At 40.2% G+C, this 22,001-nt stretch overlaps 1 protein-coding gene across 9 annotated transcripts in view; it reads right to left on the bottom strand.

The window, feature by feature from the left end:
* SH3TC2 (SH3 domain and tetratricopeptide repeats 2) overlaps positions 1-21,679 on the bottom strand; it is a 54,447-nt gene extending 32,768 nt beyond the window's left edge. For 2 of the 9 annotated variants that reach the window (XR_015741762.1, XM_087924531.1), the window contains exons 1-6: positions 14,975-15,040; positions 7,516-7,632; positions 3,901-4,005; positions 2,083-2,210; positions 897-1,002; positions 421-564 (exon numbers count right to left, since the gene is read on the bottom strand). Coding sequence is in view for 8 of the 9 variants with exons in the window: in XM_087924531.1 (XP_087780657.1) it covers positions 421-564; positions 897-1,002; positions 2,083-2,210; positions 3,901-4,005; positions 7,516-7,632; positions 14,975-15,008 (634 nt within the window). In the remaining variant the exon portion in view is untranslated. Of the gene's footprint in view, positions 1-420; positions 565-896; positions 1,003-2,082; positions 2,211-3,900; positions 4,006-5,764; positions 5,907-7,515; positions 7,633-13,304; positions 13,712-14,795; positions 14,933-14,974; positions 15,041-21,157; positions 21,349-21,490 lie in introns of those variants that run through there. The other 7 variants (XM_087924537.1, XM_087924532.1, XM_087924535.1 and 4 more) reach the window with 7 other exon arrangements.
* Positions 21,680-22,001: the final 322 nt, after the last annotated feature.

Below are 22,001 nucleotides of genomic sequence, written 5' to 3' on the forward strand. Positions count from 1 at the left end.
TCAATATTTCCCAATAGTTTAAAATGTTTTTTTAACGTGCAAAAAAAGGGGGGGAAAGAAGTAGAAAATTACATACAGAGACATCTGCAATGGGGAAGGATCAGAAACACTTCGTTTCAGCTGAAGAAAATTATTTATATACACTGAACTCCTCCACCCTTTGCCTAGCCATAGCTTAGGATTAGTACTAGACAGTTCTCTGCTGCTGGAAGGGTCCCCTGATATTGGAAGTAAATGTGTAGATACTATCTGTTACCAGAATAAGTTTTAGAGATATTTGAACATGCATAGATTTATCCTCCAATCCAATATTTTCTTGCATATCTTTTTCCCATATCCTTCTTCCTCGTCATACTGGAGACCTACTTTACAGCATCGGGGGTGGGTGGGTGGGGGGTGGATTCTGACTTGGTTTCTTACCTTCCTGGAGGAGAAGACCCAGATACATGGTGGTCATGCAGTCCTCATCAACAGTGACAGTAATCTCAGTATCATCTACTTGAGCACAGTTCAACCAGTACTCAGGAGTGAAGAGAAGGTGTTCCAGGCAGCAACCCACATATCCTATTTCATCATACCAAAGATAGAATGAAAACCTGCAATGTGCTTTCCCCAAAAGTCAAAGCAGTATTTATATTATTATTATTACAGACCAACGTTTAACCCAAATTGTCAGCCATTCCATAGAGTCATATGAACAACAAAGCGTGTGTTTTTCCAGTGCCTGAATAGCAGAGACATTCATAGCATATTAAACTAATCTTTGAAAAGAAAATTAGAAGAGGTTCATGTTTTGCACTGTAGTTCTGCCTTAATACTATGGCCAATATATTTTATGTTCCCACAACTGCCCCTCTGATGGAATGCCAGTCATTTGTCAGTGGAGTGTGATTTACCAAGTGCCAAATAAGTGGAAAACTTCCAGATTTCTTCCACAGTTCTGAAGGAAAGCAGAAAGCGATTCTCCTGTGCCTGGATGCATGCCAGCCTAGCTGATAGCTCCTGCAAAAAGACAGAAAATGAGAAAATTTAACTATCATAAAAGATTAGCATGTGCCTTATCGTATTTCTTGCAAATTATAGGTATGACATTTGGAATTTAGAACTTTAGACAAGGTGCGAGCTACCCTGGGACAATGACATCTAATCAAGAATTAAGGATTCACCCTCAAATATGGGGTCTAAAATAAAGTATAGAGTGAAACTTGATCAGATCCATGTGCTAGCCAGCTGTATCTTCTTCAAAATATGACAATCTATTCTCCTATTTTCCCATCATCTCTGTTCCCCAAAACATAGCATTTTGTAATCAGCCCATTGAGTATGATCCCTTGGTTGGTTTTTACCCAAACAGCTTATACGTCTTTCAGTTTTGTCCTAAATCCAAAACCCTGTGTCTCTTCCAAGTGGTTTTACTATAATTACAGATCAGTACTGTGGGAATGAGTGGGCTATGCATATTTAAGATGTTAATGTATGTTGATAAAATCATCCTAAAACATTCTGCAGCATTTAAATTGTGTCCAAATATCTAGATTAAAATTTGCACAGGCATGAAGTATATGACTATAATTTGGGCCCAATGCAGTTTTAGCCTAGCTATCACACATCATGTTTAAATTGTTTTGAGATAGGAGGAAAAGGCTCCGTGTGTGTGTGTGTGTGTGTGTGTGTGTGTGTGTGTGTGTGTGTGTGTGTTTACGCATAGCATTTGATTTTATAGGTCAGAGGCTTGTTGATGGTTTGATCTCCACATTTTACTGCACTCACAATGCCACTTAGCAATAAATAATAAATGGAGATGGTAATGTTCCAGCCTCTGGTGGGGCTATGCAGCCATGAGAAACACTATGAGCAGATGCCATACAGCTGTACAACAACATATGCTTTGCTTGTAGTTCAATCTTCAGTATTTCCAATTAAAGGTATTCTAGGCAGTACATCAGCAAAAGATCATACTGAGGAACTGTTACTTCATTAATGGCAAGATGACCAGAGATCTGATTCACAGTTTTGTTTTGTTTTTTCAAAAAGTTACACTAATACAGTTTCCTTTGAAAACAATAGCAACCAGCACTTTACCTTGAAAACAGCACAAACATCTTTATCGTCATTTTCCAGGGCCCATAATTTCTTTCTCGCTATTTCTTGTAGCTGCAGATTGAGATCTTGTGCAGAGCGACTCTTGACAGAAAATGAGAGAGAAATTGCTTCAAGAAAAAGAGAAAGAGAAGAAATTAAATGGGAGAAAATGATACATTTAAACATTTCTTACTTCTGTCACTTTGAATAGATAAGGACTCTGGAATGCTCATTATTGGAAGGCCTATTTAAAACACTATAACTGTAGCTATAGCTGCATAACAATCAGCTCCACCACACTAGTTTTTAAAAGATGTAAGAGAACAGAAGCAGGAAAGTTATCCTCCTCTAGAGATTCTTAGAAAGAAAAAGGTTGGTTGGCATCCAGCTAAAAGACATTTTCTGAAGATTATGAAAGTTACCATTTAAGACATTTAAAAGGTATCATATTGGTTATCCCTGCACTGGGTGACATAATTACACAGGGGTGGGATTCAACTGGTGTAATTACCAGTTCAGTGACTATGTTTTGCTGCACGCATGTGTAAAAAAATCTTAAGCTGTGCCACCTGGAGACCTGAAAAGCACGGCACGCAGGTGCATAGCATCTGAAAAGCCACTTTTTTTCCTGCTTTTTCAACCTCATCTGTGCCACGCAAAGTAGCTGAGGTTGAAAAAGCAGGAAATAAAGGACAGGTAAGAGCCTGGGCGGGCAGGTGGGCCAAACAGCAGCAAACACAGAACTGGTTCAGTGTCTGCTGCTCTCCAGAACTTCCGGTTCTATAGAGCCGGGCAGAACTAGTAGCATCCCACTCCTGTAATTACAGTTGGAAAGCAATAAACATCTGCAGTCAGCATCTGATTAGTAGTGCAGTAGTTGAAATAGCAACTGGGTTTCTTCATGGTTCTGGGAAGGGATGCTAAGAATGTATGGGTTACCTCTGTTGCTGTTGGTCTTCCATGCTCAGAGAAGATTCACACACAAACAGAAAATATTGCATAAAAGGTCTCAACAGGCAAAAAGTGGCATTGTTGATCAGCCCAGCAAGTCTAAGAGGAACTTATAGAATAAGATGCTTGCCAAGTTCTGCCTAATATAAGACGTCTCCTTTGCTAACTCTGCCCAAACGAACTCAATAACTCCTTTTCCATCCAGACCTTATTTCCTTCACCATTTATTGTTACTGCAATCCATTAAAAGGCATTAACATAATTCTACAATTGTCATTTTACTCTCAAGTTTTAAGTCAGAGCACTTCATTTCCCCCAAAATTTTCTATCATGGATAAAACATTTTTTTTAGCATGTACCTTTTCTCTCTGGCTGACTTCATAATACATTATTGCAGGGAAATCAATAGTTATCTGAAAATGTTTCAGAGTGGGAGCTCTGTTTCAGTTGTAAACCCTATACTTGTAAATTAAATCTGAATAGGTTCTACTGCACACAAACACTTTGAATACTGCTTAACTGTTGGCAAGGTGTCAGCTGATATAAGAAATTGGCACATCATTTGATCAATCTTGATGCCTTTTGCCCTGACATCTTCCAGGTATTACAGATCAGCTATCAAAATTTTTATTCTCCTTCACTTCTTCCATTTTCATAGCTCAATCTTTGATACTGCTAATAGCAATATGATGTGAAGAACACTAGTGCTCATTTCCAAGAAATGAAATTCAATGACCCTTCCTTCCTTCCTTCCTTCCTTCCTTCCTTCCTTCCTTCCTTCCTTCCTTCCTTCCTTCCTTCCTTCCTTCCTTCCTTCCTTCCTTTCTTCTTTCCCAACATAAAATAGCAATTAAGACAAAAACTTACCATTTGGGAACCCTTCCCCTACTGCCAATGAAACGGACTCAGTTTCCAGAGTGCCCTCTCCTATCTGTGCAGGATGACTTCCTGGATCCAGTTCTTTGGGGTTACCTGATAAGTCACCATGCAGGCAGAAGGACTACTGTCAACTTTTTTAGAGGAAGTAAAGTACGGCTGTATTGAAGGGGGACATGGGAATATAAAAGGAGCTGCTAAACACTGACAAATGAATGGACAATCAAGTCCAAGGATGTCAACTGAGTAGCACCAGCTCCCTGACGTCTCAGAAATCTTTTCCAGACTTACAATCTAAGCTGGGACTGAATTTATTTGGGGAATTACATTCCCCAAATAAATCTATTATACCCTTTAGTATTGGGGTAGAATTGGTATGACTTTTACCAAGGTAGAGAAGCTAAGAGTATTCCAACTCTCACCCCACATCCCAGATGGCCACTTTTAGCTTTACTTTCCTCATTGATTCCCACATTTTACATTTTTCTACACTTATTATTTTGAAAATCCTCTGACATTCAAGTACATTTTATCAGATGAGTAGAATAAATACAGAAAATGAGGTGCAAGGGAGAATGGAATTGTGACAAAGGGCAGGATTGTTTTAAGGACTTAAAGACAAAACAGCAGTGTAATATCACCACATTATTTATTATCATGATCTAAGGAATGTTGTTTCTGTTTCTTCAAGGCTTTAAAACCATGTTACCTATTTTCATGATTACTTTTCACTTGCTTCTCTCCCAACTAAAAATACCTCATTCATGAGTATTTTATCTCATGAAGTGAATGAGACCCATGAAATTTTATGGGTAATAAAATTAGTTAATCTTTAAAGAGCTGGGCTGAGAAAGAGAAGGTGACCAAAGTCACTCAGCTGGTTTTTCATGCCTATGGAGGGACTAGAATTCACAGCCTCCTGGTTTTTAAGCTAACACTTTCACCACTACATCAGATGGGCTTTCATTTTATTTGAGATGTCAGTTTCCCATTTCTCTGGTTATTGTAATGTTGCTCTTGAAAGATTAAATAAATCAAAATACTTTTGGTAATATGGAGTCTGAGAACAATTATATATTTGTGTATTATTTAGTGCAGATGAAAGTTCACTTTTAAATATCCATATCTTTTGCCCCTTGCCAGTTCAATTGAAGGAGTTATATGGTGTACGGCATGTGAAATTATATATCTAGGACATTCATTCCTTAATAAATGTATCAATCAACTTTGTAATAAAATTTATAGTAAAAATAGGAAGTGCCAGAAGTAATTTGGATGGTTTATGATGGTTTATTCTAACCTGCCTTGAATCTTAGAGGTGAACTCAAAATGTTACTGATAAAACAAAGCACAACTTGTTACTTTAATAAAGCCTTGATTGAATGAGAGATCCTTGAAATCATTTCACTATATAATAACTGGTATCACTAAAACGGCAGGGCTGTCAAACTCACGGCCTGCGGGCTGGATGCATCACACCCACGCCCAGTTTAATGAAGGGGAAAAAGGTCATGATACATCCCATGATGATGCCTTGATGACACGAGTTTGACACCCCTGCTCTAGAGTAACATTAATCTTTCTGGTGCCTCTCAAGTGGAGTCTGCAAAAACTGCCTTGGAGAAAAGGAGCACTAGGATGCTGCTGTTCTGGAAGAAATGCAGCTGTTTTACACCCAATTGTATGCTTTATTTGGGGAAGCTGAGATAACCTGTAATAGCTATAAACTGAAAAATCCAGCCAGGTTCATATATCAAACATAGCCATAAAGCTCCCAGAATGAGGAAATTTGGGCAGTAATTATATTATTGAAGACTAAGGCCCCTTTTTTAAAAACCACAATGCATTTTCCCACCTGTTCTAGCAGTCTGATAAGGTTTAAAAGTCTGGAATACATCAATAGCTGACAAAGGCTTCAAAACTGCCAAGATAGAGAATATGGGTTGTAAACAATGGCAGGCTCACTTAAATTTTCCCCTCTTCATTGTCAGCTCCATCTATAAACATAAAATGTGATTTGATTTATGCTGAAGTATAAACTCTAATGGAGTTCCAAGTAAAAAATAATGGTTTCTTTGAAGTTTATTAATCGTGTTGTATTTTTTAAAAAAGTCTCCTACTGTGTTTTGCTTTTTCTTGTAGTTTCTCTATGTAGGGTTGAATTTTAAGCCCCCAACAAGCAATTCAAATAGCGCAAAGGCACATCTTGTAACAGGGACGCCATAGCCATGTCCTTCACTGTATTTGTTATAATAAAAGATTTTTTTTTCTCAAAAAGGGAGGAAGTGACAAGCCGGATTTTATATGGTAACCATATTTTCCAGAGTTATTGTAAATCTAAATAACTCTAGCTCTTATCATACTAATCTCATCCTTATGATGGGTGCAGGCACTTTGCTAACTGAAGTCATTCTGCAACAAGGACTCTGGGAAATGATGGCTCCTAGAACATAAATATTTACAATATAGCCACAGCAATAACATATTTTACATAGTAGGAAATGGCCCTAACTTGCCATTGAACTTTGATTAATTCAGGGATAAGGAATCTTTCTTTGCCATCTGAGCTAGAAACCCCTAGGAGTACATTGTGAGCTTATGGTAACCATGACCTGGTTCAAGATTCCAAGTCTACTGGTCTAAACTTTTCTCTTACATACTTACATACCTGCCCCCATTCACATTATACACCACCAGGCAGTTCTCTCTTTACTCTTGCTATAGTAGTGAAAAAGGACCTGCTCCTTCAGTAACCATCTCTTCAAAGCACTTCAAATACCTTTACAGGCAGTTGCATTTATCCTTCTCCCTTTTCCCTAATGGGTAATTGAAGGCCTGGAAACTTCTGAGGGAAACAATTTGTTTCTCCCTTCTACCTCTTCTCTGAGATAGAAATTTAAGAATCCTGTGGGGTTCTTGCCTCCTTTCCATAGAAATAATTAAAACAGATAAATTACTTAAATTCAGGGCTAACATGTACAGGTAGTGCTCAACTTATGACCAGCCAATTAGCGACTGTTTGAAATTACAATGAACTCTGAAAAAGTTACTTATCCAGATTTGAACTTCCAACAGCCGCCACCCCCTCCAATCACATGACTACATTTTGGGGATTTAGCAACCAGCCCTTATTTACAGCTGTTTGCAGCATCCTGTGATCACATGACCATGACTTACAGTGTTTTTGCCCAATAGCGAACAATGTGTTTGCTTAACGACTGCCATGTTTGCTTTGCTATCTCCATGTTTGATTAACAATTGCCACATAGAATGTTGTAAACTTGGGTTGGGGTTGTAATAGCCCACTTAACAAGCAACACAACTTACAACTATAATTTCAAGATCAGTTATGGTTGTAAATTGAGGACTACCAGTATGCCAATAAATGCTTTGATCTTTTCTAAAGGTTGCCTTTTCTTTCAATACTCAATTATCTTTGAAATAAATTCTGAAGTTCATTTTACAGTGCAAACTGTACCTACGGGCTCAGCTTTACCCTACAGGCCAAGCCACACTTGATGATCTATTGTAGTCACCCACACAACCATACCCACAGTTTCAAAGCTGAAAACAAGATTGTGGGTTGGTTTTTTTAAAAAAATGCACCTGATGCCATCTTCTTCTCTGGGAAGCATTTTTCTGGGGTTTCAGCTTGACAATGTTGCAGACTTGACCAAGTAGCCAGGAGTACAGATTGGATAGAAGATGATTTTGACTCTGCACCTGGAAAATGCATGGAGCAAATGAGATACAAGTTAAACCAATATTGTTAATGCTAACTGGTATATTTCGCTAGTCCAGAAACAGAGAGAAAGAAAACAAAGAAATCAGGTCCTTGTTACAATGGATCTGATCTGCCTCTTTTGCAATTGTTGTCAGCTGAAAGTTCAGAAATGCAACTATAGTTACTTATTTATTTTAGTTCAAACTGCCTAGAAATGGGGAACTAAATGGTTAAATAAGTGAACTGAAACTAATTCCACTGTTTGCACAAATTATGCTAATGTTCAGAATCTTATTTTTAAATAACAACATTTCCATAAGAACAGGATTGTGGAGTGCCCTGAGTATCAATTTACTCTTTGAGCATCAATACAGTGACAGAAACAGGGCAATGATACATTTTTGCACTGATATCAGCCTAATGGATGATTCTGATTTCTCACACCCTGGGTTACTTTACACTTCATCTGGAATAAGCAGAACTAGGTGTGAGTGGGCAATCTGACCCTCTGGATTATTTCCATTGTCAGATGTCCTTGTATTAAGCTTGATTCCATATAACTGTACCTAAGCAGTTTTTCCCTAGCATTATAGAACTAATTTCCTACTGCCTTCTTCCAGCTATTTTTTAAACTTCTCGAGCCAGTCAATATCTCTGGACTAGCCAGGTAATTCTCCAATATAAGGGCTAACTTTGCTTAATTTATGAGATTGTGAAAGTCAGTTAGGTGCTGCCAGTTGCATTCCCTTAATCCTTCATCTCTGGTCATACTGACTGTAGTTTATAAAAACTGCAGCCCCAAAGTTCTGGAAAATAACAGAATGGACTATCCATGATCTAATGCATGATGGGGTGGGGGGAGTAGCATTCAAAAAAATACAGAATTTCTGCATTTAATGTTTGAAGAAATGGGTTAGGTACTGTTAGGTACAAAGATGATATTCAGCAGGTTCTGATCAGTTCTGGTCACCTCTGACTGGAGATTTTACAGTATCTTTCCCCTGCCATGCCCACCAAGCCACACCCACAGAACCAGTAGTAAAAATATTTAAATCCCACCACTGCTCTGTATGCCTGACAAAACATCCTTTTAAGTTCAGGAGCTACAGTGTTGTGGCTCCTGGCTGCATTGCTCAGATAGTAGCTTAATTTCAATCCACTGCTGAAAACTACAGCACTGCAAGCATGGGAAGGAACACTATCAAGAGTATTCAGCTACATTTCTCAGAAATTCAGATGTTGCAATCAAACTGCTGCAAACTAGACCACACAATGAAAAGCCAGTATAATTAATGATGACCACGCATTTGTGAACTTGTCATATTTACGTCATCCAATCCATTCTCATTGCTTTAAGTGAAATGAAGAAAGAAGTCACATAATTGTACTCATTAAGATTAATATCTCTTATTTCATGTTTCATGTTCTTCCCAACACTGAAGCTATTAGATAAGCTTACCAAAGCCAAATGTTTTATTATAATTTCGTATGAATTGTTAATGAATTATTCATAGTAACAGCTACTATTAAAGCTAGAGTAAAAATCACCGCTCAGGATTTTCTCAGGCTAACGAGACCAGCTTTAGTGGGGGAAACAAGGAAGAGGAACTTGCAGAATAAGGCTTCTGGAATTCTTTCCAATCCCTTGTAATAGCTTCACTCTGGATAACATGACTGGGAGTAAGAAGAGAAGAAGCTTCGCATTGACAAATCACTAACGTTCAGGCCCAATACTCAATTGCTTTTTCTATTGGTATGCATTAGGGATATGCTCTTCTCTGCAGCCCTAATGATCTTCCTTCCTTCCTTCCCTCCCTCCCTCTCTCCCCCACATCAAATTTGGTCCTATTTTGTTCTGATTTTGAAAAATTACTCTGGTGATAGAGAAAGTCCAGTACATCCCTATTGCTGTTAACATTTTACTCTAGCTAGTCCTGCAGAAAGTTGAAAAGAAATGATGTAAAGGGATTTGGGGTTTCCTCTGTCAGCAGAAAAACAGCAGCATCATTATTGTGCTGCAGCTATAAAGATAGAAAAATCAGCTGCTCTTTTATAAATCCATAAGTCCCAGCATACATTCTGTGTGAAGCTGGAATGTCTCATTTTGAAAGGAATATTATTATAAAACTAGGGGAGAAGATGTAGAAAACCAAGAGAAAAGCATATTAAGCATGAATGAAAAGGGAAGAAATAGTAAGAGATTGCCCCAAAAGACAGAAAAGCAATTGCATATGGTTGATACAAGGCAACAAATCCAAGTTCCTCCACCCGTCCATCCTTAGTCACATAGGTATTAAATATACATAGTGTAAAACTATCAAGTACTCCCTTTGAAGCATATGAGCAGGAAAGCTAGAAGTGAGAAATGCTACATATTTTCCATGAGGGAAGCCATAAGCCCCTGGCTTCACAGCCCTGAATTACAATAGATTTCCTGTTTATGGCGTGTTTCCAGGCCCCTCAACCATTAATTGCTGATAGAGAGGCAGGAAACAATGGAGAACAGAGAAGCAGGTTAGATTTATTTATTTTTTCCTGCAGCATTGCCAGCTATTCATGAAGAGCTGTCACAAAAAGGCTTAAAGGCAAACAAGAAGAGGCAGAAAGTCCTAACGCTTTGCTAAGGGTGGGGTTGGAGGCAGCTCACCTGTTGACCACATGGAACCTTTCCTCTGTAAAGGGAAACCAAAGCAGCAGCCCATGTGTCCACCAGCCCAACTGATCCCCCCTCACAAGTCCTCCCTCTAGCAGACCCAGGACAAGACTAAAGCAGATCTCTGCGTCAGGTCTTTCAAAGCGTTCCATTAGTTATGGCAAAGCCAGCCTCTCAGAACACAATGCATCTGTTGATGGGCCTTGTGAGGTGGGAGGTATAGCTGGGCCAGTCGCCCAACAGGCAGGGAATGCTCAGAATAACTCACCCATTTCAGTGGTCTGCTCCTCCCAGCACCACAAACACACACACATGCACATCTTTTCGGATTGTGTTTCAAATGCCAGGCAACACATTCTCAGCATTCTGAGCTTTTTGGTGGGTGGTAATGGGAAACTCAAAAGCTTTTTATACAGTTGATTTGGATGCCCCTTTGGAAACCTCATAACTTTTGAGTTGGCACACGTTGCAAATCAGGCATACGGGAACCGCTGTTTGTGTAAATCATGTCCATCGCCACTCTCACTCATGATAAGCTGATGACTTCTGGCAATTTAATTGGAAACAATGAAAAGATACAGCGCCATATCTAGCTTTTTCATAATTAAAGAGATATTCCTCTCTGTTATTCTGTACCAGGAAATCTTTTTAATATTCTGTTTTCTAAAAACAGAGCAACTTAATGTAAGCCACCATCCCGCACACGGCTAGCTAGAATAATAATCTTATACTTCCAAAGGTCAGCAATGTTTATATAAGGTTTATTTTAGGTACTTTGCATATGTCTGAAATTGGGCAACGTACGTTCATATTTATTAATGAGAGTTTATAGAATGTAACCTATTGCTCTTCGCTAACCATCAGAAATATGATTCTGATCATCATTGGAAATATGAGCTGAGGATCTTAGTCATGGGGCAGAGGGGGAATATAGCCTTGTTCCAAAAAAAGGGGAGAGAGGGAGAGGGAGATAGAGAGATAGAGAGAGGGAGGGAGGGAAGGAGACCCTCATAACTGGGACAATGAATTGAGAACCCATTCTTTATCAAAAGTTGAAATAAAAATATTTGCCTGTTTGTTTCCCTGCTCAAGACTGGGAAAACCGCAACTAAGCTATTTGATAAAGGGGAATGAAAAATAACCACACTAGTAAGAGATCTTCATTCTAAATGTATTTGCTGTAGACATTAAGTCAAGTCTGGCACTAACCATAGCTAATTTATCCAAAGCTGTAGGTTGATGGAGGAAAATTTTTAAAAGGTAATGGATGGGATCAAAGAGAACAGAGACTTCTAAACAGTCTTTAGAAGAGCTGCAGAGAACGGAATCTGTGAGAACACCTTAGAATGGGACCACACACAACACTACAATGGATGTAGAAACAGGGTGCACAACACTGTGATTCTGTTTTTGTTAGTCTGATCTCATTTACCCTCCATCTCCCATGAATCATGCTGCTTGTCCAGCATATCATAGATTATACCTAAGTAAACTTATCTTAATTCCACCAATGATGTAAAGAAAGGGCTAAAGTAATGAAAGCATCCCGGAATAATAAAGTTGCTGCAATGAATTTACCTGGAAGTAACTTCTGAACAGACATGCAGAATTGGACCATACAGGTTTTACTGAGATGTCTCTTAGCAATAGTAATAACACTTAGACTTACAAGCCACTTTACAGTTCTTTACAGTCCTTTCTAGGTGGTTTACAGAGTCAGCCTATTGCCCCCAACAATTTGGGTCCTCATTTTACCCACCTCGGAAGGATGGAAGGCTGAGTCAACCTTGAGCTGGTGAGATTCGATCTGCCAAATTGCAGACAGCCGGCAATCAGCAGAAGTAGCCTGTAGTACTGCATTCTAACCATTGCGCCACCGAAGCTCTTCAACACTTCTTTGAAAAGAAGTGATTGATATGCCTGTTGGTAATTAATAGCTGCAGGCTGGTTTTGATTTCTCTGTTTAGCTACTGAGGCCAATGTGTTGAATAATCTGAAGTGCTAGGCAAGGATTGGAGAGACTGACTAACTTCAAAACTCAGGGTGGGTGGCCTTAAAGATAATTTAATAATCCCTCTGGTCTCACCTGCCTCCTTCAGATGGTTGTTTGAAAAAAAAGGCACACTTTATTTTTTGGAGGAAGAGGTAGGATTCAGTTGTAAGGAGGCTATTTAAAGAAGCTGGGTCTTTGTTGTTAATAATTTGTTATGCAATGAGTTCAGGCAAAAAGAAGTAGCATTTTATGAGGATTTGTACAGGTTGAGGGGAGCATTTGCCAAGGAAGATCTGTGGATCTTGGAAGTAGCTAGCACATTGCAACCTTTTAAAAAAAATGCAACATTCCACCAGCCTGTGCCACTAACAGAAGTTCTTCCAGATAAGTCTTTTTTTAATTGTACAAATGTCCTGCTTCGTTTACAGAATTCTAGCAAGTATCCAGATGCTGCCTCCCAACATCTCTTTTCACTGCTTCTTCCATCATTTCAGATAAGAACATAAAATGACTACAAAGCTATAAAATCACATGGTTGGGTGGAGATTATCTACCCAAAGGCGTTATTTTACAGCGTTGTAGTCATCTTATGAAAACTTTCAAATGAGAAGTCATTCATAATTTTCTCTTTATTTCTCAAGTCCTGGGATTCAGTGGAAATAGCATTGGGTGCTCTCAGCAGACCTCCTGAACCTGAGATCCCTCCCCTTGTGGACTTCCATCCCAACTTCTGCCAGCCCAGCCCAATTACGGGGCCTTTGCAACAAAATGGGCTGCCAAAATCCGGGTATTTACAGTGGAGGTTTGGTGCCCATGACCAGGTTGGGAGCTCTAATCCTTAACCTTACAAGGGTTGGCTGAGGCCAGCACGTAAGAAGGACTGAGCCAGGAATGCTTTGGCTTTGCTGCCGCCGCTGCGGTAACAGATAAGGCTGTCCCAGAAGGCGGACCTGGACCAACAACCCCACGATCAGGAAGGGACCCATTCTTTTCGAGAAACAGCCGGGAGAACCAACTTCACTGACCTGGCCTTTCATCTGGAGACATTCACTTCGGGCTCCGACCCTCTGGTGTCCTTTTCCCTCTTCCACCCGATGGTCGCGAGGTTCAAAGGGACTCCCGAGAGGAAGGAACTCCAAAACTTTCAGAGATCCGGACAAGCTTCCCCGCGCAAAAAAGGAGGCGGGCGCCCCTTCTCCGCTCCTCCTACCCTGCCTGCCAACCTCGCTGGCTCGCCCGCAAAAGCAAAAGGAATGTCCTCTCCGAGGCTTATCTGTCAAGGGAGCTCCGTTTCCCAGCAGCACCTTTGCGCGGTGAGGTCAGAGTTTCCCCGGGAGCCAAACCCTTAAACAGCTCCCGTGGCGAAGCTTGTGTAGCCGGCGCGGCTTGCGCCCTTCCTGCGGCGCGTCCCGCTCCCTTAACGGTGAGATGCGAGGGGAAGCTTGGCAAAGGCCGCTGGAGAAACGGGCCATCGATTTGTTTACCGTCGGATTCCCAGCGGCTTGGATCGAGAGAAGAAGGGCCCGCCTGGGTTTTTTTGCTAAAACTAGCTCTTCTGGTCTGGCCACCTGCGCAAGCCAACCCTTTCCAGTGTCCCTCTCTGCCCTTGAAATGAACGCGAGAAGTTTCGCCGCTAGTTAAACATCAACCGAAATGGCAGAGTTAAGAAGAAAGTACAGGGGGACGGGGGTGTTTGTACCTGTTTTTGGTTTTGGTGTGTGTGTGTGTGTGTGTGAGAGAGAGAGAGAGAGAGAGAGAGAGAGACAGACAGACAGACAGACAGACACAGAGAACTCAAGGGAGCCTTGCAGCTAAAAGAATAGGCCTTTGCATACACAGGCATATTTGAAATATTATGCCTCCTCACTTGCTATTGTGGTAACATCGATGCTACAAGGTACACTTAGTCAAAGAAACGTATATTAGGCATTTTGAAATAATATTTCCTGCTTTACAAAACCTGATGGAATCACTGTAAATTACCACTATTGCTTTCTGCTGTCTTGTGTTTTGGCCCTCACAATACCCTTGCAAGGCAGAATAAGCTCAAATAGTTCCTGGTACACTCTTTCTTTGGGGATATTTATTTTTCAGCCGCTTTGGTCTAATGGTTAAAGCACCCGACTAAAAATCTCTACTCCTGCCTTAGGCCTAAAAGCCATCTGGGTGACTTTGGGCTTTTTTCAGTAGAAAAAATAGGAAGGTGTATTAGGTGTGTCCTTGACCAATTTACCAAAATGATAAAGGCAGGATTAAAAATAACAAAGCCTACCTCCCCCCCAGCTTTCCAGGTATGGAATTTCCTGGAGATCTCCAGCCCAAGGGTTAAATAGATTTGACCCAGCTTATCATTCTGGGATCAGACAAAACCATCCCAAACAATATGATTCTCCCTGACTTTGATCCCCTTTTCTTTTACTCTAAAATCTGTTTTATCAGTGCTGTGAATCTAATCATTATAATTACAAAGCAGCCAAATGCCCTTCCGATATGTACAAGTTGCAAGCAATACTTACTTTATAAGCGGAATAGTCCCACCATAAGAAATCTTCAGGTGCTAAGCAATATAGGCAACCCAGAGCATTTTCTGCTTTCCAGAGAGGGTGCAATAATATAATAGCAGTAGAACTGTGGCAAGCCTAGGTGTTTGTCTATGGCTCACCTACCATTTTGACCTTTGGCAGATAATACTTACAAGAGGAATGCAAAGAATGCAGCTGCAAAGGCATTGCACGCCTGTCCTGTAACTGTCAGTAAGTTGGTATTTTGGCTGCTCAGAAAAGTGAACAGGGGAGGGAGAGGAAATAGGACAATAATTCCTTGATTGTTTAAAGGGGAAAGGGATTTCCTTAGGAAGCCAGGACACAAGAAAATGTGGTGTTTTTGAGGAGAAGGCATCTTGCTGAACTGGATAAAGATTGCTGGGATAGTTTACAGGCTTAACACGTTGTGGGAATCCATATCCCGACTTGTTTGAAGTGCGCACTGTTTGCTTCATTGACTATCACACTACTGGGGTGTGTGTGGTGTGTGTGTGTGTATGTACAGAATTATGTTTGCTTGCAAGGCTACTGTTAAATGCAAGCACACACATAATCCTATCATTTCTTGCAGGAGCATGCATACAAAATTAAATTTGCCGCCCTCTTCTTTTCAATTTGTCCTTAAGAGTAGGATTGATTCTGCTGTTTTCCTTTTGAATCTTTAAATAAAATTATATAAAAACATAGACCTGCAAGCTTAAACCTCCTGGGGAAACAGAGTAAAAGAGGCACTGCAAAGATTAGCCTACTGGTGCTTCACTGAAGGGCCTGTAAATACAATCCTGCATAAGCAAGCAATTTTTCTGCCTCTACTATTCTCCCTTTTTTCTCCAAAGACTCATTAGAGATATAAAGGAAAGAGAGAGAGAGAAAGAGAGAAAGCTGGTCATGATTCTGCCAGAGAATGGGTGAGGGTCAGCAGAGAGAAAGTGTGTTGGCAGAGAGAGAAATTAATAAGAGGCAGAGAAATAAAGAGTAGGAGGAGCATTAGGAAGGGCCACTTTAACTCTTTGAAGGACCTTTTACCCAGGATCCTTCAGCTCATGATAGAATCAACAGAATTACTGCTGGTCCTTCTCTATTAAGGGGGCAGAATGCTTCCAAGAAAAGCTTATCTTTTCAAATTGCCCTGCCATATCCCATGGAATATTACGATGTTGAAGGCGAAGCACGCAATCGCCAAACCAGTTGTTATACCGGCAGCATCCCACCCCTGCATATAGGTTACCAAGAATTGAGTTTGACTTGGAAAAAAAAGTTTGCTTAAAAATAACCAGTTGCAATGAAATGAAACCATGCACTCATCCTTAAAGTAACATTAATAGCATCATGCACACACGCATATATTCACAGAGAGATTCCTAAAGCATAGACATTGTAACTCAAAGTCACACAAGGCAAAAGCCCTGTGATGTACTGAGATATTGCAAGATAAAAAGACATGAGATATACCATTTAGCTCTATGAATTAGGAGACTTTGTTATCAAATGCAGAGAGGGAAGCTTCAGTAACCCAGTGATTCCCCAAAATTTTCTCATTTTGTTTTCTCTTCACCTGAGTGAACAAAGCTTTAGAAGAAAAACTCACCACTTTTTCTATACGTGCACCGACCCCACTTTATTCATTCTTATTTCTCTTATTGTGTGGCAGGATATCAAAATAATCATAGCACCTGCTTTCAAAATGTTTAGGAATCTTACCTTGAATTTTCCTGATTTCTCCCTGAAATGTGAAATGGCGGTCTGGTTTTAGTTTAATTTTCCAGAAGAGGCTAAAAAATTATATTTTCCTCTGGTTTCAGCATATTCACTTTCAAAACAGAATCTTGTCTAGATACCACTCATTATCACCATGCAGATGTGGTCATGCTTCTGCATGTCAGATTCTTATTCTCAGAATTCAACTACGGAACCGGTAGCTCCAATGTTGCAGGTCTGTTTTCATTGGAAACCCAAAAACATTGGCCAAAAGTTGCACTTTTTCCTTAAAGGATAGGAGCCCAGAAGCACAAAGGGAATAGTATCCCATAGAGCCTCGATGCCTGTTCCCTTCCTTCTGGCAATGGGATGGATTCCAGTTCTTTCAGTGCTAGTTTCTCCAGTCTGGTCTTCATTCCATAGATGGCACAATAGGTCAATATGGTATTTCTCCAGATTAGAATCCTCCTTCTAGCTCTCTAAAGGAAAAGGCATCTGGAAGACAGGGAACTGCTTCTGGCAGGTTGCTTTCTCATTGCTCACATGGCATCTATCAAGTGGTGGTCAGTTGGATTCACCTTCATTTGCTCTTCACCTTGTAGTTGCTATTTTCACTCTTGGGCTATTTTGTTTTGCTCTTAAGCCTTGCTAGAAATATCTGCTATCTTGCATCTTCAGTTGTGCTAAGTACTGTATCTTGAAGTCCATGAATAATGCAGGATAATCAATGGTCATTGGATGCAGGTAGAGTTGAAGCATCAATCTGCATAGCAGGATGTTACAGGCCTTTCTTAAGATTACAGACTTGACTGTAATCCAGATGACTATGCCAGGGAGACTGGAAGCCTCAGGTAATTGGTGGAAGTCTTTGGGAGACTGTATGTCACTTCCTGTTGTCCCGGTCAGCCAAAACCTTTCACTTCTTAGCTTCCTCCTGGGCATTCTTGTCCGGATGAAAGCTTCTTTGTGGCGACCATTGCTGACCGCCGCTCCACCGCTTTTGGAAAAGGGAGTTAAGCCAGCTGAGGAGGGGGGTTGCAATTCCTCTGGACCCCTGCCGGATCTCCCCTGTCTTCAGTTACCTCTACGGGGTAACTATAGCCCCCAAATCCAGCTGGATCGGGGGCACTCCAGTGGCAAGCGCAGCAGAAACCGCGCATGATCGCGGATTCCTGCTGCCGCCGAAGCCTTGCAAACCAGAAGTCTGTATGCCACTTCCTAAGATCCCCTCTGTAACAAGTGAATTTCTAAAATGGGTTCCCCCAGTCCACGGGCCTTGGTCCACTAATGGGCCATGACCTGTTTGAAACCAGGCTACAAGCAGAGGGCGCTTGTGCTCATGTGCAAAGCTCCATTCACAAACACCCTCCACTCAAAAGCCCTCCACTCACGCAAGTGGAGCTTCAGACACGAGCACCTCTGCTCATGCGCAAAGGTAAATGTATGCATGGGGAGGACTCACGTGCCCATCCCTCATACAAATGGAGATGTGCATGTGCACTTGCCACTCACACATGAACACACCACCCAGGGCCAGGCTGCCAAGCTGGAAAGGTTGGGGAACACTGCCCTAAAAGACAGTAAACACCAAGAGCTATTCATGGGCCATTTTGACAGAAGTGGAGACTCAGGAGCATTATGTTCCATGATGTTAAATTGTTCCTAATTACTAGCATTATGTTCTTTGCTCTATTTACATTTACCCAGAGTGCTGTGGTACTATTTTCTTTGTAGCTGCAATGCTACTTGATGAAACGTAAAATTTATCTCATGTTGAAACCATCCCACCAACGAAGTCTCTTCAGGCAGAATTTTTTCCATTCCTACCTGGAGCTGTCAGAGGTTGAACCTGAACGTTTCTTCACTCAGAGCATAAATCCCAGTATTGTTCTAAATACCAAGGTGAAGTTTGTACTTAGCATTCGGAGAACTGGAGAAAGTGTGTAAAGAGAAGTCTTGTAACAAGAGTTGGCAATCCTAAACTGGAATAAGGCAGCCTGTATTTGGGCAATGAAACAAGATCTCAGGGAAAAAAATGAAACAGTTAAGCAACTTTGAGCAATGGAAGTGAAGTGGTCTTTCTTACCACAGGAAAAAAGCATCTTAAATGTTTGCCTTGAGCTCTATTTACAGTACATCTCTGTGTGGGTTTGTCTGAAGTACTATAGGGTTTCCTGCCTAAGTAGGGAGTTGGACTAGAAGACCTCCAAGGTCCCTTCAAACTCTGTTATTCTATTCTATTCTAAGGTGCAGCTGGAAGTTTCTTCCTTCCTAGTCAGGTCTGAGACTGGCATGAACGCAAATCAGATTTCTTGCCCAGACTGCAACTCAGGAGAATAAAGTTGGCAGGAAAAATATAGGGAGAAGCATAGGAAAATATTGCTTTTGTTCAGTGGTTAAACTTTTGTTCATGTTTTCTGCTTCTATTCCTTAATTTAATGATTAATGATTATAGAATCATAGAGTCATAGGGCTGGAAGGGACATTGGAGGCCTTCTTGTTCAACTTCCTGCCTATGGCAGGAGACCTTATCCCATCTCGGACAAATGGGTGTCCAATCCTTTCTTGAAAATTTCCAGTGATGATGTACCCACAAATCTGGGGGGGCAAGCTTAGTTAATCGTTCTCACAGTCAAAAGGTTTCTCCTTAGTTTCAGGTTTCTCTTTAATGAGCTTCCAATCATTGTTTCTTGTTCTATCCTCAGGAGCTTTGGAAAATAAATTCAATCCCACCTCTCTGTGGCAACCCCTCATGTCCCCGAACATAGCTATGATGTCTTCTCTTTAGACCAGAATACCTTGTTCCTTTAACCGTTCTTCATATGATTTATCCTACAGATCCTTTATCACCTTTTCTCTGCACTCTTTATAGAGTCATAGCATTTTTCTTTTTGCATCATGGTGAACAGAACTGGGTGCAGTATTCCAACTGTGGCTTCACTAGTGCAGCATAAATTGGCACTATCACTTTTCATGGTCTTGATGCTATCCCTCAGCTGATGCAGCCCAGGACTGTGTTGGCTTTTTTGGCAGCTGCAGCACACTGCTGGCTAATACTAAAGTGGTGGTCTACTAGGATATCTAGATCTCACTCACAGTTACTACTGTTGAGCCATATACTGCCTATTCTATACTTATGCATTTGATTTTTTTTCCCTGCGTAGGTGCAGGACCTTAATTTTCTCACCACTGAACTGCTTCTTGTTAGCTAGGGCCCAATGCTCAAATCTGTCAAAATCCTTCTGAATCTTGAGTCTAGCCTCCAAAGTGTTATCAACTCCTTCCAACTTGATGTAAACTTGATGAAGACTTTTTCTATTCTTTCATCTAGATCATTTAGGAGGATGTTGAAGAGCACTGGTCCGAAATAGAACTTTGATGTACCTCTATTAATAAGCATGCTATAAGATGTAGGCTTTCTTTAACATAATTCAGCAGTGTGTGTGCATGAACACATACATGCACGCCTTTAATTCAGTTTTGACTCCTGGTGAGTGCCTGGATTGGTCCCTGCAAGTTTTTTTTGAGAAGTAAGTTTGCTATTGCCTGCTTCTAGGGTTGAGAGAAAGTGACTGGCCCATGTAACCAGCTGGCTTTGTATCTCAGATGGGATTAGAATTCACAGGCTCCCAGTTTCTAGCCTATTGTCTTAGCCACTACACCATCCTAGTTTCTACAGCTATTTTACTCTGTAAGTATTCACTTTCTTGTATTTATTCGAATTCTTTAGTCCTTGTTACTCAAGAGTTGTTTTTAATTCTATGATTAGGGGAAATGGGAGTTATTTATTTAAATGCTTTATTCTGGGAAAGAGAAATCATAAAATTTTAAGAAGGGATACCCATAAGAATTATTTTATATTGGGGAATGGTTACACTCTGGAACTAGGGTAGAAAGCATGGTAGGTTAAAGATCTGAGAAAAGAAATGGCTGGCTTCCATTTGTGACCCTCTGCTATATAAGCCATATCCATACTTTTTGTAGTTCCAGGCTTCAGATTATACAGCTCTGCTATTAATAACAATTAATTGCATTTAAATATGAATTAAATGAAACAGATTTAATTTTTATCCCAATCTGTTCAAAGCTGAAGTATGTCCTTTATGTGAAAAAAATATAACACATCTGGGTTTACAAGCATAGGTAGGTTATGGCACAGATTGCAAAGAGGGCAAAATAGAACCTCTGGACAAAACCCATTTACTTAAGCAGCATGCTTCTAAGATATTAGTCCCATCTAACAGCTGTAAAAATCAAAGTGGGAAATGAAACACAAGTTTGAATAAAATCAGTATGCATTTGTGTCTTAAATTTTTCATAATATGAGAAACAGGTTGCTTAAAACCATTTTTTGATATCTACATATAAGATCTACTTTTAGTTATTTTAATATCTGAAGAACTTCTGTTTAAAAAGAAAATTCTTAAACACCCATATCACATTTTTGTCTCTTTCAATTAGTCTTGGAAATAGCTAAGACACAGCAGCTAGCTTTAACGTTATCTTTAACATAAAGTAAGAAAAATGGAATAATAACAACATAATAATGCAATAACATAAAGAATAAAGGGAATAATATGAAATGTACATTAATGTTTGAAAGGATATATTCTGAAATGTAGTCTTCTTTTACTTACTTGAAGCGGTGCCTTGCATTTATTTCCGATAGTAGGTTTATCTGTCCATACAACTAATTGAGTTTTTCAAGAGTTCTTCATTGCTTTCACGTTCTCGTGTATTGGAAAAAATGATCTCTCATACATTGGAAAAAATAGCCCGAATTACTGAGGATTGTACTGACGAGAAAAAACTGTAATTTTTCTCAGCACTAAAAGAAAAATAAAGCAGATTGTCAATGTCTATTAAATGCAGGAAACCAGTTGATGCACAACTTTTTATCTAGATACAGGCAACTCCTCCCTTCAGAAACCTCAACAGGAATTCTGATAAAACACAGAGCACTAACTAACCTCATTAAAATCACTTAATAATCCGTCATTGCAGTCCCCTTTCTGAGATCAGTTGGCAAGCGCTCAAAAGGCCCATTGTTACACACTAGGCAAGATACGCAACTTGGAAGTGGGGGCAGCTCCAGGAAACTTGGAGGAGCACAAGCACAAGACCCTTTGCAACTTGTCACTTTCTTCTTTGCTCAGCAAATGAGCAACAAGAGAAAAACACTTTCAATTTCACTTCTCAGTTTTTGGCAAAGAACTAAGAGGGAATTTCAAAGAACATCTGGGGGAGGGTTGTTGCCAGCTGCCCATTCTGAGGTATAGTTCGATGAAATTATTGTTATGACCATTTTAAAAGATTTACAAATTTAAAAATAGGTCAAAGTTCTCCAAAAACTGTAGTGGGGAGAGAGCTAATAAAGCAAGTTTTCTTTGCCTTGCTTCTTCTTTCTGAGTGACAGGAAGTTCAGGGCAGTCTTGCCTTCAACACATCATTTCCTTTGGAACAAAGAACAGCAAAGATTAT

The sequence above is a fragment of the Pseudonaja textilis genome, chromosome 2, assembly GCF_049901715.1.
Source record: "Pseudonaja textilis isolate UNSWEBS1 chromosome 2, rPseTex1.2, whole genome shotgun sequence".
NCBI lineage: Eukaryota > Metazoa > Chordata > Lepidosauria > Squamata > Elapidae > Pseudonaja > Pseudonaja textilis.